The sequence below is a fragment of the Oryctolagus cuniculus genome, chromosome 19 (genome assembly GCF_051225735.1).
Source record: "Oryctolagus cuniculus isolate XC-2025 breed Fujian yellow rabbit chromosome 19, ASM5122573v1, whole genome shotgun sequence".
Lineage (NCBI taxonomy): Eukaryota > Metazoa > Chordata > Mammalia > Lagomorpha > Leporidae > Oryctolagus > Oryctolagus cuniculus.
In genome coordinates, this window is record NC_142885.1 from 4,198,660 (window position 1) to 4,213,962 (window position 15,303).

Consider the following 15,303-nt stretch of genomic DNA (forward strand, 5'->3'; position numbering starts at 1 on the left):
GACGTCACCTGGGCGGGGCGGGCGCGATGCTGAACAGGTCTCCTTGCCTCCACCTCTCCCAGGATAGCACAGTCCCAGCTGCATGCCGTCCTGCCAGGCTGCCAGCCCCTCCCTGCCCGGGGCAGCCCAGCCTTGAGGGAGATGGAGCCCAAGGACCAGCCGCTGGTGGTGAGCCCCCTTTTGCTTTCCTCCACCCCGACTGCAGCACTGACACTGCCCCTCAGCTAGGGCCAGCCCTTCCCCCACAATCCCGGCCCCAGCGTGGCTACCCCTACCTTCCTTCCCTGGGACCCAGCGTCACCTCTGCTGGGACTGTCAGCCTGGACCGGGGCTGGCCCCCATCCAGACCCTTCTGCGGGGTGAACCACGGCCAGGAGATTGCCCCAGACCCCAAGCTACCGTTTCCATCAGAGGAGCTTCCGTGTCTCAGGGGAGAGGGAGGGCGAGGGTCCCTTCTGGGGTCTCCCAGGATAGGGGAGCAGCATACAAGGCAAAGTCTCCTTTTTAAGTGTTTCAATATTTATTTATTTGAGAGAGTTAGAGGGAGAGAGAAATCTCCCACCCACTGGTTCACTCCCCACATGGCCGCAGCCAGGTTTTTGCCAGAAGCTTGACCTGGATCTCCCACCTGGGTGGCAGGGGGCCCAAACACTTGGGCTGTTTTCCACTGCTTTTCCCAGGCCATGAGCAGGGAGCTGGCTCGGAAGTGCCCATCTGTGACATGATCTGGTGCCTGTATGGGGTGCTGGCAGCACAGACAGCGGCTCTACCCGCTACGCTACAGCGCTGGCCCCGGGAGTCTCTGAACTGCTCTCCACCTGTCGGGAGGGCTAGGGCTGGATTCACGGCCCTGTAGCCGCACGGGTCCCTCGGCCACTGTGCTCCAGATAGGTTACTCTGTGCCCTGGGCTCCCCGGCCCTGGAATGAGGGGAACCGTCAGCAGAGGGTCTTCCAAAGCCTGCTGCTTAAACATCTGCAGCGGGTGTTGGGACGGCGGGCACTGGCGAGAGGATGCAGACGGGCATCCAGCGTGGGCTGGGAGTCTTGTGCTGGAGGAAGGGGCTGGCCATCGAGGGACCCCTGGGCCCAGCTGCCCTGTCCTGCCCGCAGGTAGCGCTCCGAATCCGTCCACTCAGTGACGCAGAGCTGCAGGAGGGAGCCACAGTCATCGCTCACAAAGTGGGGGAGCAGGTGAGGCTGTGCGCGCCTTAGCTGTGTCAGTCGCTCCTTGCTCACGCCCTGGGTAGGCCGTGTTCTGGGGTAGAGCCGTGACGGACTGGGGCCCCCACCACCCGACTCACTGTTAGGGTGGGGATAGTGTCACAGGGGCCTAGAAGGGCCCGAGGCAGTGACCTTGGAGCAGACCCCGGAGCAGGGTGGCTGGGCAGTCTGGTCCCCAGGCCCGCACCAGCAGCCCGGGACAAGAGGCAGTGGACAGTGTCTGGGGCAGCTGGCGTGGGGGACAGGGCGAAGGTGCCGAGCTCCCAGGACAGGAGCAAAGGAGGGAGGGGGTGGTTTTGGGGGAAAGGATGTGGCCCTGTGACGCGCCCACGTGGGCGTAGTGGGAAAGCTGAGTGTGGGTCTGACGAGAGGCGTGAGCCGTCCTGGGAGGCTGGGCGTGGGCACTGCAGGGACTGGGCTGAGGTCGGGCAGCTGGGAGTGGCTGGGGCCTGCTGTCAGCTTCATGCACGCAGCTCGTGTTTCTAAGTTTCTACAAGTCAGGGTGCATTTCACGTTGCATCAGATTCTAATTCTTTCTGTTTTTTTTTTTTTTTTTCAAGATTTACTTATTTCTTTATTTGAAAGGCTGAGTTACAGAGAGGCAGAGGCAGAGAGAGAGAGCGAGAGAGAGGTTGGCTCACTGGCCACAATGGCCATACGAAACCAGGAGCCTGGAGCTTTCTCTGAGTCTCCCACACGGGTGAACACTTCTGTCGCCCGTCCCTTGCTGGCAGCCACCCCTCTGCTTCCTGGCCCTGTCTGTCCTGGTCGTCCCCTCCAGTGGGGCCTCACAGCAGGTGCCCCTGCACCTGGCCCTCGTGTCTGATGTCCATCACGTGGCGCTCACACTTTATTCTCTTTACTCTGCGTAGCTTCAGACTGATCCAGAGGTTTCCAGAACCCTACAGCCCAGGAGCCCTCGTGCCAGGTTTTCCCTTAAGACCACAGTTGTGCTTGCCTGCCCCAGGGACGTGGATTCCTTACCCCAGGGACGTGGATTCCTTACCCCAGGCCCCTTGGAGTAGATGGCAAGTGAGGGCCCTCGGCAGCCCGCACTCAGCGAGCATTCTCAGGCGCAGTGGCTCCGGGTCCGACCTCAGCACACACAGGAGCCAGGGGCTCCGTGCTGCTTCTCAGTGATGTTCTCGTCACCCGCGGAGACGTTTGTGTGCACGATCCAGTGTAGCTGGTTTTTTTTTTTTTTTTTTTTTATTTGTAAAAGATTTATTTGAAAGAGAGAGGGAGAGACAGAAAGATAGCTCCTACGTGCTGGTTCCCTCCCCAAATGCCCACAGTGGCCAGATCTGGACTGGACTGCAGCCAGGAGCCAGGAACTCCATCTGGGCCTCCTACGTGGATGGCAGGGTCCCAGCACCGGCCCATCGTCTGCTGCCTTTGCAGACACATCAGGAGGGAGCTAGGTCAGAAACAGAGCAGCTAGGACTGGGACTGGTGCCCCGTGTGGGATGCTGGCGGTGGCTTAACCCACGGCACGACAACACCGGCCCGGGAGCGCCCTGGCCGGCGGGGCGTGTTACCTTGCTTCCCGCCCAGGGCTGCTGCTGCAGGTGTGTTCTTTATCACCTCCGTCTCGCAGAGGAGAAAGCCCAGGCCCAGGGAGTGGAGGAAGCCCGTCCAAAGCCTCCCAGCTGGTGGACAGTGGGAGCCGGGGCTGGGAGGCCAGGAGCACAGGGGCTGTGTAGGGGAGCTCCCCACTTGCCCCCTCCTTTGTTCCTGACTCTGCAGCAGGAGACAGCGATGGGAGAGTCAGGCTGTGTCATGGGGCAAGTGCTGGGCAGGAGCCAGGAGCGGCCCCGGGGACCTGGCCCCGCCCCCTCCACTGGCTCCCCAAGAACCTCAGGCAGGCTCCTGTCTCCAGGGACCTCCGTTTCCAAAGCTGTGAACCAAGGGAGGGTTGTGCAGGGCTCCAGCTGCACCCCCTTGGACTCCACACTGTGGGTGCCCTGACCCCGAGGTCGGCCCCCAGTCAGGCTGCTGGGCTCCTGATAGCCTCACGCCCCACTTCGTTCCCTGGGAAGGGCTCCTTCGACCCTGTGACCCAGGTCACTGGTACTCTCTGCTTCTAATGATGTATTTATGTGAGATCAGAGGCCCTGGGGCCAGCCAGCCTCAGAGGAATAGAGGGGGCAGGGCTGTGCCTTTCCTGGGCGTCTCACGCACCCAGCGTCCTCAGTAGCAGGCAGCCCCTCCCGGCAGGCTGCGGGGTTCGTCAGGGCGGGACATGCCGGACTGGGGCGGTCACCGTGCCCTTGTGCAGAGCAGGAAGGGGTTGTCACCCCAGCACGAGGCTGCTGTCTGCAGTGGGTGTGGACCTGGGTACTGGGCTGCAGCTGTGGGAGATGCTGACTCCAGAAAGCGGGCGGAGAGGGGTGGTGGGGTTCCCTGGAACTCCTGGCCTGCAGCCCTTCTCAGAGCCCGGCCAAGCCCGGCTGTGGTCACGGCGGGAGCCCATCTGGGGCTCGCAGGCCCTGAGCACGCGTTGCCCCTCCTTTGCCACACGTTGCCCGCAGGTGCTGGTGCTCACGGACCCCAGTGAGGACGCTGAGGACCCACTGCGTGCCCACCGGTCCCGGGAGCGCACCTTCATCTTCGACACCGTGTTTGACCAGCACGCCTCCCAGGTGCCCACCCGTCCCCTCCCTGCCCGGTGGGGCTGGGCACACCTTGGGAGGACTTCACAGCCAGGTGGCCTCATCCCGGTCTTTGCTCGGGGCCTCTCCAAGGAACCAGGAGGTTGTGGGCAAAGACCCATCACGGGCCTATGGGTAGCAGGTGGCTCAGTGGGCACAGGGGCCCACTGGCGGCCTGGCGAGGGCCTTCTCATTTCTTCGCTGGACAAGGCGATGCCCACACTGCCTGTAACCCAGTCAGGGAGCCCGTGGAGAGGGGTGTGCCATGAATGCATGCTGTGGCGGTGCCAGCCTGAGGCTCCCGGGGCCTGTGGTGGCCGCTGAGGGCCCTTCTGCCTGCCTGAAGAGCAGGCGAGGGAGGGGCTCTGGCCGAGCTGTGTTGTCACAGGCGAAGGACCTGCGGGAGGCCACTCAGTGAGGCCCAGGGCTGGTGTCAGGACCAGCACCCACCCAAGGGCAGGACGCTGTCCCACCTGCCACCTGACCCTCACTGTGGGGACCCTGCTCCCATCGAGGTGGGGCAAGTGGAGGACACGCACCTGACCTGGGCAGGTGGGGCTGGGGCCCAGGCTGCCTGCAGGGGATTGTTTCATCTAAGGCCTGCTTAGCAAAGACAAAGCCCAGGGAAGGACACAGAACCCCACACTTAACTGCAACTCCTACTCCCAAATGACTGACCCTGGCCCCATACCTCTGATTCCAAGCTCGGAGAAGCTGCATCACCCGCCAGCCAGGCCCACGGAGCAGTTAGTTGAGATGGAGAGCAGGACCTGGGATGGGGACCCAGGAAGTACAGCCACACCTCACACACCGGCCCTGGGGTCCTGTGCGCAGGGTGCTCACTGCTCTCACTCTCACACCAGCCCTGGGGTCCTGTGCACTGGGCGCTCACTGCTCTCACTCACACACCAGCCCTGGGGTCCTGTGCACTGGGCGCTCACTGCTCTCACACTCACTCACCAGCCCTGGGGTCCTGTGCACTGGGCACTCACTGCTCTCACTCACACACCAGCCCTGGGGTCCTGTGCACTGGGCGCTCACTGCTCTTGCACACTCACACACCAGCCCTGGGGTCCTGTGCACTGGGCGCTCACTGCTCTCACACACCAGCCCTGGGGTCCTGTGCACTGGGTGCTCACTGCTCTCACACACCAGCCCTGGGGTCCTGTGCACTGGGCGCTCACTGCTCTTGCACACTCACACACCAGCCCTGGGGTCCTGTGCACTGGGCGCTCACTGCTCTCACTCACACACCAGCCCTGGGGTCCTGTGCACTGGGTGCTCACTGCTCTCACTCACACACCAGCCCTGGGGTCCCGTGCACTGGGCGCTCACTGCTCTTGCACACTCACACACCAGCCCTGGGGTCCTGTGCACTGGGCGCTCACTGCTCTCACTCACACACTGGCCCTGGGGTCCCGTGCACTGGGTGCTCACTGCTCTTACACACTCACACACCAGCCCTGGGATCCCGTGCACTGGGCGCTCACTGCTCTCACTCACTCACCAGCCCTGGGGTCCTGTGCACAGGGCACTCACTGCTCTCACACTCACACACCAGCCCTGGGGTCCCGTGCACTGGGCGCTCACTGCTCTCACTCTCACACCAGCCCTGGGGTCCTGTGCACAGGGCACTCACTGCTCTCACACCAGCCCTGGGGTCCTGTGCACTGGGCGCTCACTGCTCTCACACCAGCCCTGGGGTCCTGTGCACTGGGCACTCACTGCTCTTGCACACTCACACACCAGCCCTGGGGTCCTGTGCACTGGGCGCTCACTGCTCTCACACCAGCCCTGGGGTCCTGTGCACTGGGCACTCACTGCTCTTGCACACTCACACACCAGCCCTGGGGTCCTGTGCACTGGGCGCTCACTGCTCTCACACCAGCCCTGGGGTCCTGTGCACTGGGCACTCACTGCTCTCACTCACACACCAGCCCTGGGGTCCTGTGCACTGGGCGCTCACTGCTCTCATCACACACCAGCCCTGGGGTCCCGTGCACTGGGTGCTCACTGCTCTCACACCAGCCCTGGGGTCCTGTGCACTGGGTGCTCACTGCTCTCACACACCAGCCCTGGGGTCCTGTGCACTGGGCGCTCACTGCTCTCACTCCAGCCCTGGGGTCCTGTGCACTGGGCACTCACTGCTCTTGCACACTCACACACCAGCCCTGGGGTCCTGTGCACTGGGCGCTCACTGCTCTCACTCACACACCAGCCCTGGGGTCCCGTGCACTGGGCGCTCACTGCTCTTGCACACTCACACACCAGCCCTGGGGTCCTGTGCACTGGGCGCTCACTGCTCTCACTCACTCACCAGCCCTGGGGTCCCGTGCACTGGGCGCTCACTGCTCTCACTCACACACCAGCCCTCGGGTCCCGTGCACAGGGTGCTCACTGCTCTTGCACACTCACACACCAGCCCTCGGGTCCTGTGCACAGGGTGCTAACTGCTCTCACACACCAGCCCTGGGGTCCCGTGCACTGGGCACTCACTGCTCTCACTCACACACCAGCCCTGGGGTCCCGTGCACTGGGCACTCACTGCTCTCACACACCAGCCCTGGGGTCCTGTGCACTGGGCGCTCACTGCTCTCACACCAGCCCTGGGGTCCTGTGCACTGGGCGCTCACTGCTCTCACACCAGCCCTGGGGTCCTGTGCACTGGGCGCTCACTGCTCTCACACACCAGCCCTGGGGTCCCGTGCACTGGGCGCTCACTGCTCTCACTCACACACCAGCCCTGGGGTCCTGTGCACAGGGCGCTCACTGCTCTTGCACACTCACACACCAGCCCTGGGGTCCTGTGCACTGGGCGCTCACTGCTCTCACTCACACACCAGCCCTGGGGTCCCGTGCACTGGGCGCTCACTGCTCTCACTCACACACCAGCCCTGGGGTCCTGTGCACTGGGCACTCACTGCTCTCACTCACACACCAGCCCTGGGGTCCTGTGCACTGGGCGCTCACTGCTCTCACACCAGCCCTGGGGTCCTGTGCACTGGGCGCTCACTGCTCTCACTCACACACCAGCCCTGGGGTCCTGTGCACTGGGCACTCACTGCTCTTGCACACTCACACACCAGCCCTGGGGTCCCGTGCACTGGGCGCTCACTGCTCTCACTCACACACCAGCCCTGGGGTCCCGTGCACTGGGTGCTCACTGCTCTCACACACCAGCCCTGGGGTCCTGTGCACTGGGCGCTCACTGCTCTCACACCAGCCCTGGGGTCCTGTGCACTGGGCACTCACTGCTCTTGCACACTCACACACCAGCCCTGGGGTCCTGTGCACTGGGCGCTCACTGCTCTCACTCACACACCAGCCCTGGGGTCCTGTGCACTGGGCACTCACTGCTCTCACACCAGCCCTGGGGTCCTGTGCACTGGGCGCTCACTGCTCTCACACCAGCCCTGGGTTCCTGTGCACTGGGCACTCACTGCTCTCACTCACACACCAGCCCTGGGGTCCTGTGCACTGGGCACTCACTGCTCTCACACCAGCCCTGGGGTCCTGTGCACTGGGCGCTCACTGCTCTCACACCAGCCCTGGGGTCCTGTGCACTGGGCACTCACTGCTCTCACACACACACCAGCCCTGGGGTCCCGTGCACTGGGCGCTCACTGCTCTCACACCAGCCCTGGGGTCCTGTGCACAGGGCACTCACTGCTCTCACACTCACACACCAGCCCTGGGGTCCTGTGCACTGGGTGCTCACTGCTCTCACACCAGCCCTGGGGTCCTGTGCACTGGGCACTCACTGCTCTCACTCACACACCAGCCCTGGGGTCCTGTGCACAGGGCACTCACTGCTCTCACACTCACACACCAGCCCTGGGGTCCCGTGCACTGGGCACTTACTGCTCTCACTCACACACCAGCCCTGGGGTCCTGTGCACTGGGCGCTCACTGCTCTCACACCAGCCCTGGGGTCCTGTGCACTGGGCACTCACTGCTCTCACTCACACACCAGCCCTGGGGTCCTGTGCACTGGGCGCTCACTGCTCTCATCACACACCAGCCCTGGGGTCCCGTGCACTGGGTGCTCACTGCTCTCACACCAGCCCTGGGGTCCTGTGCACTGGGTGCTCACTGCTCTCACACACCAGCCCTGGGGTCCTGTGCACTGGGCGCTCACTGCTCTCACTCCAGCCCTGGGGTCCTGTGCACTGGGCACTCACTGCTCTTGCACACTCACACACCAGCCCTGGGGTCCTGTGCACTGGGCGCTCACTGCTCTCACTCACACACCAGCCCTGGGGTCCCGTGCACTGGGCGCTCACTGCTCTTGCACACTCACACACCAGCCCTGGGGTCCTGTGCACTGGGCGCTCACTGCTCTCACTCACTCACCAGCCCTGGGGTCCCGTGCACTGGGCGCTCACTGCTCTCACTCACACACCAGCCCTCGGGTCCCGTGCACAGGGTGCTCACTGCTCTTGCACACTCACACACCAGCCCTCGGGTCCTGTGCACAGGGTGCTAACTGCTCTCACACACCAGCCCTGGGGTCCCGTGCACTGGGCACTCACTGCTCTCACTCACACACCAGCCCTGGGGTCCCGTGCACTGGGCACTCACTGCTCTCACACACCAGCCCTGGGGTCCTGTGCACTGGGCGCTCACTGCTCTCACACCAGCCCTGGGGTCCTGTGCACTGGGCGCTCACTGCTCTCACACCAGCCCTGGGGTCCTGTGCACTGGGCGCTCACTGCTCTCACACACCAGCCCTGGGGTCCCGTGCACTGGGCGCTCACTGCTCTCACTCACACACCAGCCCTGGGGTCCTGTGCACAGGGCGCTCACTGCTCTTGCACACTCACACACCAGCCCTGGGGTCCTGTGCACTGGGCGCTCACTGCTCTCACTCACACACCAGCCCTGGGGTCCCGTGCACTGGGCGCTCACTGCTCTCACTCACACACCAGCCCTGGGGTCCTGTGCACTGGGCACTCACTGCTCTCACTCACACACCAGCCCTGGGGTCCTGTGCACTGGGCGCTCACTGCTCTCACACCAGCCCTGGGGTCCTGTGCACTGGGCGCTCACTGCTCTCACTCACACACCAGCCCTGGGGTCCTGTGCACTGGGCACTCACTGCTCTTGCACACTCACACACCAGCCCTGGGGTCCCGTGCACTGGGCGCTCACTGCTCTCACTCACACACCAGCCCTGGGGTCCCGTGCACTGGGTGCTCACTGCTCTCACACACCAGCCCTGGGGTCCTGTGCACTGGGCGCTCACTGCTCTCACTCACACACCAGCCCTGGGGTCCCGTGCACTGGGCGCTCACTGCTCTCACTCACACACCAGCCCTGGGGTCCTGTGCACTGGGCACTCACTGCTCTCACTCACACACCAGCCCTGGGGTCCTGTGCACTGGGCGCTCACTGCTCTCACACCAGCCCTGGGGTCCTGTGCACTGGGCGCTCACTGCTCTCACTCACACACCAGCCCTGGGGTCCTGTGCACTGGGCACTCACTGCTCTTGCACACTCACACACCAGCCCTGGGGTCCCGTGCACTGGGCGCTCACTGCTCTCACTCACACACCAGCCCTGGGGTCCCGTGCACTGGGTGCTCACTGCTCTCACACACCAGCCCTGGGGTCCTGTGCACTGGGCGCTCACTGCTCTCACACCAGCCCTGGGGTCCTGTGCACTGGGCACTCACTGCTCTTGCACACTCACACACCAGCCCTGGGGTCCTGTGCACTGGGCGCTCACTGCTCTCACTCACACACCAGCCCTGGGGTCCTGTGCACTGGGCACTCACTGCTCTCACACCAGCCCTGGGGTCCTGTGCACTGGGCGCTCACTGCTCTCACACCAGCCCTGGGTTCCTGTGCACTGGGCACTCACTGCTCTCACTCACACACCAGCCCTGGGGTCCTGTGCACTGGGCACTCACTGCTCTCACACCAGCCCTGGGGTCCTGTGCACTGGGCGCTCACTGCTCTCACACCAGCCCTGGGGTCCTGTGCACTGGGCACTCACTGCTCTCACACACACACCAGCCCTGGGGTCCCGTGCACTGGGCGCTCACTGCTCTCACACCAGCCCTGGGGTCCTGTGCACAGGGCACTCACTGCTCTCACACTCACACACCAGCCCTGGGGTCCTGTGCACTGGGTGCTCACTGCTCTCACACCAGCCCTGGGGTCCTGTGCACTGGGCACTCACTGCTCTCACTCACACACCAGCCCTGGGGTCCTGTGCACTGGGCACTCACTGCTCTCACACTCACACACCAGCCCTGGGGTCCCGTGCACTGGGCACTTACTGCTCTCACTCACACACCAGCCCTGGGGTCCTGTGCACTGGGCGCTCACTGCTCTCACTCACACACCAGCCCTGGGGTCCTGTGCACTGGGTGCTCACTGCTCTCACACCAGCCCTGGGGTCCTGTGCACTGGGCGCTCACTGCTCTCACACCAGCCCTGGGTTCCTGTGCACTGGGCGCTCACTGCTCTCACACCAGCCCTGGGGTCCTGTGCACTGGGCGCTCACTGCTCTCACACCAGCCCTGGGGTCCTGTGCACTGGGCACTCACTGCTCTTGCACACTCACACACCAGCCCTGGGGTCCTGTGCACTGGGCGCTCACTGCTCTCACTCACACACCAGCCCTGGGGTCCTGTGCACTGGGCACTTACTGCTCTCACACCAGCCCTGGGGTCCTGTGCACTGGGCGCTCACTGCTCTCACACCAGCCCTGGGTTCCTGTGCACTGGGCACTCACTGCTCTCACTCACACACCAGCCCTGGGGTCCTGTGCACTGGGCACTCACTGCTCTCACTCACACACCAGCCCTGGGGTCCCGTGCACTGGGCGCTCACTGCTCTCACACCAGCCCTGGGGGCCTGTGCACTGGGCGCTCACTGCTCTCACACCAGCCCTGGGGTCCTGTGCACTGGGCGCTCACTGCTCTCACACCAGCCCTGGGGTCCTGTGCACAGGGTGCTCACTGCTCTTGCACGCTCCCACCACTGTCTCTTGCTGCCTCCACTCACATTGTGCCAGGCTGAAGCTTCTGTCCCTGGTCCCAGTCGTGCCCCATGACAAGCAGTCTTGTTGCCATCACGGACTCCCACCCTGTTGGCACCCTCTAGCCCTTCCCTCTTCGGTCTCCATCCCTGTGGGAGCCCTAGAATAGGCTCGCGTGTGTTGAGTGCCTCACACGCACCAGGCCTCAGCGGGGCTGTTCAGCACTTTCCTGCGTGATTCTGCCTCAAAGTACCCTGCGAGGCTCGGCGTGGCAGGGGCAGTGCACCCAAAGCTGCGGCTGCAGGACTGAGCGTGGAACCCAGGGATGGTCGGTGCCCACGCTCTTGTAGCCCTGTCCGTGTGCATCCCTGTGCGCGTCCAGAGGGGACGGACGGTACAGCAGGCACCACCCACTGTCCTCCGTGACTCAGCCTGGGCTGTCCGTGTGACTGTCCCCCATCCGTCCACAGGAGGAAGTGTACTGTGCCACCACCCAGCGTCTGGTAGAAGGCATCATCTCTGGGTACAACGCCACGGTGTTTGCCTATGGCCCCTCAGGTACCATCCAGGGCAGGTCCCCGAGTGGGAGTGGGGCTGGGGTCGTGCAACTCTAGCAGCTCAGGGCACCTGCTGCCCACTGGCTCTCGTCCCAGGCAGGGGGTATCTCACTCCTCCCGCAGGTGCCGGGAAGACGCACACCATGCTGGGCATGGACGCGGAGCCCGGCATCTACCTGCAGACCCTCACTGACCTCTTCGAGGCCATCGAGGGGACCCGCGATGTCACTGACTGCAGTGTGTCCATGTCCTACTTTGAGGTGAGCCCGCCCTCCTGGCCCGGGGTCTGGACCGCAGGACGGGCGTGCTGTGCCCCGGGCAGCTGGGGGCGGGATGCCCTGGGCACTGCGTGTCACCCTCAGGGCTGAGGTTCCCTGTGGCTCCTTCACGCCGGTGAGCCTCGTTCCTAACCTTCCTGCTTTACTGCAGATCTACAACGAAGTGATCCGGGACCTCCTGAACCCGTCCTCTGGGTTTCTGGACCTGAGAGAAGACGCCAGGGGCAGCATCCAGATCGCAGGTGTCACGGAGGTCTCCACCTCAAACGCCCAGGAGGTGGGCGCCAGGCCGTGGTCGCCACACACACCTGAGCTTAGAACCCCCCTTGCTGGAGTCTGCTGAGCAGGGACAAACCCATGGCCTCTGGTCTCCAAACGTCTGGACTTGGACTAAGAGGGTGCCAGGCACCTGCGCCTGTGTCTCTGCCTGCCTGGCCAGTGCTCAGGGCAGACATCACTAATCGACAACACACTCCTCCCTCCGACTCCAGGGGCTGTCTGGGAGCCTTTTCAACCCAGCGCCCAAGGTGGCCACAGCCCATCAGAGGTGGCTCGGGTCTGAAATCCATTTGCCACCCCTGCTCGTGACGATCACTCCTTTAGCAGACAAGCTGTACGTGTTTCTGCAGCCACCTCTGGCCTCCACCGGCCCAGGCTCAACACTGCCATGGGGTGGCCTCCTGTCTGCCGAGAAAATCTCCCGTGGCTCCTCTGGCCTCCAGAGTCGTCCCGGCTCTTCCTCCTCAGCCCTCCCTGGCCGCGTGCTCCGCCGTCCTGGCCCAGGTGCCGGGACGCACAGGCCCTTGGCTTTGTCTCTCGTGGGCTTGGGCTGGGGGTGGCCTTAACAGCGACTCTGTCAGTCTTCTCTCCACCTGTGCTCTGCCTTCTGGCAGAGTGTGGTACACAGTGGGTGCCCAGGGGGCCTCGTTGACTTCATTCCACAGCTGCACCGCACACGGGTTTCAGCCCCCACCAGCTCCCACACGCCGTTCTGGCTGCCTATAGAGAAGTCCTGGGTGGGGGGGACTGCTCAGAGCTTCACGGAGAAGAGGTGGGCAATCCACTGGTGATGTCTGCCACTGGTGGCGGGAGGAGAACACAGTCAGGGTGTCTGGCATTCCTGCTCCATGGGTAGACATGGAGCACTCCTGGCCCCAGCCTCCGTCTCCGTGACGGCTGGCCCACTCTGCTCTGTCCTTAGATCATGCAGCTCCTCACCAAAGGCAACCGGCAGCGCACGCAGGAGCCCACGGCCACCAACAGGACATCGTCCCGCTCCCACGCGGTGCTGCAGGTCACCGTGCACCAGCGGAGCCGTGGCGCGGACCTGGCGGAGGAAGTGTGCGTCGGGAGGCTCTTCATGGTGGACCTGGCGGGCTCGGAGCGGGCGGCCCAGGTGCCTGCCCCCCACGTGCCTCCCCACCCTTTCAGATGCCCTGTGGCCACTCACTCGGCAGTGGTCACCCCTTGAGTCCGTGAGTAGGACCCAGAAGAGCACCCAGCTTGGGGATGAGGAAGCCAGCAAGCGGGCGTGCGTGGGTGCAGGGCATGCCCAGGGGCGGGCTGCACCCACACTCACTGGGGAGCTCAGTGTACCTGCGGGACCACACGTGGGCCAGTGGCTAGGGCTCCAGAGGCGTGAGCTTTGTCTCAGCTGTGCTGAGGCTGTGCAAGTCCGGGGGGCGGGGTCTCTGGGCTGAGGCTGGGCGGGCATTTGGGGCAGGGAGCCAGGTGCGCAGAGCATGGCTGTGAGGAGGATGGCTCAGGCTGCTGGCTGACAGCACAGTGGCTGCTGGGGAGCCAGCCCCCCGCCCTCCCCTCCAGGCCCCGGCTCCTCTGTCCTTTGCTGCTCCTGTCGGGGACGTGGTCACTGGGCTCCCTGGCGGCTGCCCGGTGCCTGAGCGTTCCTTGGGGACAAGGACCCGGCTGGGCTGTGTGAGAACAGCAGTAATACAAGCACGAGGCAGTCCCCATACCCTGCAGCGCACCAGGCACGGAACACTCACAGGCGGCCTCACGCCCGTGTGACCCCGTGGCGACACAGCGACTGGCTGTGCACGGAGATCTCGGGCGGGCCATCGGAGCTGGGAAGCCGGCAGGTCTGGCCGCAGCCAGAGGCTTGAGTGACCACCAAGTCTCCTCCTTCGCTTGCTCGCTCACTCACTCCCACCCGGTGCCCAGCCCCGCCCTGGCTGCCCGCGCCGCGTGACCGGCAGAGCTGGCTGACCAGCTGCAGGCTGTTGTAAAATAACAGAAGATGAGTAGTGAGCAAACTGTGGGGGTCAGGGAACAACCTCCATTGAAAACATGGCCATCGCAACTCCCGGGGGAGGGGCGGAGCTCGCCATGCAGGCCCCCCGGGGAAGTGCCAGGGCCAGCGGGGGCGGGGAAGCAAGGGGAACATGGGTTTCCAGGGCAGGACCTGGAGGCAGTGGGTGGGTGTGGAGTTGGCTGTTTGAAGACCCTTAGGGGCTCTGGGCCCAGGGTTGGCCCTGGGTGCCTGTACTGGCTCTGGGTGATTAGGGCAGGTGGACAGTGGCCAGAACACGAGAGCCACATTTAGGGACTGACTGGGGAGTGGGCTCTGGGCTTTTGGGGATGTGGCTGTAGGTGAAATATGTGTGCACAGGTGAGACATCCGCTGTCTCCAGGAACTGGCTAACCCCAGGGTCAGGGTCATAGAGTCCTCCAGGTGCCAGGGCCTCCGACAGAGACATGACCAGCACATGGACGGATGTGGGTGCAGGTGGCTTCCCACAAAGCTGAGTGAAATGGAGATGATTCTGGGGTCCTGGGCCGGGGCCAGCAGCCCGGACTGTCCCGGCTGGGCAAGGCCCTGCCCTTGGGGGCTGTGTGGAGCCCTGCCACTCTTGGGCTTGGCTGTGAAAGCTGGCACTGGACCGGGTTCGGGCCCTGAGGCCGCCTTGCTGTGCTGGTGCCACCGCGCCTCTCAGTCTCGGCATTTTCAGTGCTCACCAGTGGCCTGGGTAGGTTGTCTGAAGGCCCCTTCTCTCTCACACGTGTCATTTCTGCACAGAAAGTCACTTGCCAAGAAAGCCCCTGGCTCCGTGACACAGGCACACAAGGTGTGTGCTGCCCCAGCCCTGGGCACACCGGCCGAGCGAGTCTGCCTCCACGGGCTCCCACTTGATAAAAGTGGAGGCCTCCTCCCTCGCACCCCTGAAGCCCTCTACCTTGCCCTGGGAGGCTGAGACGGGCGGGAAGCGCAGCCCAGGACTGGGGGGCTGGCCGCCAGAGGCAGTGCAGGCTGCTCTCAGCCACGCCCGCTGACCCTGCTAGCCGCCCTCAGCAAGAGAGCATCAGCGCTGCCGTTCTTGTTTCAGACGTACAGAGCGGGGAAGGGGGTGGGGAGGCTCGCCACCAGGGACACACGGCCAGCGAGCGCCACGGCCGCCCTGACGGAGTGCACACTGCTGGGCAGCAGGGCAGCGGGAGGCGGGCAGGAAGTGGCAGGATGCAGTCGGACGGGCAGGAGCCTCAGGTGCCCCCTAGATTGGCCTCCTGCAGGAGAAGGACGCTTCCCGGCAGGGGGAGGGCCCCTCTGGCGTGGAAGGCCTGCTCTCGCATTTTATCCTGCGTGGGCTTCT

General features: G+C 64.3%; 1 protein-coding gene across 1 annotated transcript in view; it reads left to right on the plus strand.

Moving 5' to 3' along the window:
- The first annotated feature begins 117 nt into the window (after positions 1-117).
- LOC103346579 (kinesin-like protein KIF19) overlaps positions 118-15,303 on the plus strand; it is a 43,843-nt gene continuing 28,657 nt past the window's right edge. The window contains exons 1-7 of the mRNA XM_089320743.1: positions 118-168; positions 1,112-1,192; positions 3,754-3,864; positions 11,331-11,418; positions 11,541-11,677; positions 11,847-11,972; positions 12,897-13,091. Of these exons, the coding sequence (XP_089176869.1) occupies positions 142-168; positions 1,112-1,192; positions 3,754-3,864; positions 11,331-11,418; positions 11,541-11,677; positions 11,847-11,972; positions 12,897-13,091 (765 nt within the window). The 5' untranslated portion in view covers positions 118-141. The remainder of the gene's footprint in view (positions 169-1,111; positions 1,193-3,753; positions 3,865-11,330; positions 11,419-11,540; positions 11,678-11,846; positions 11,973-12,896; positions 13,092-15,303) is intronic.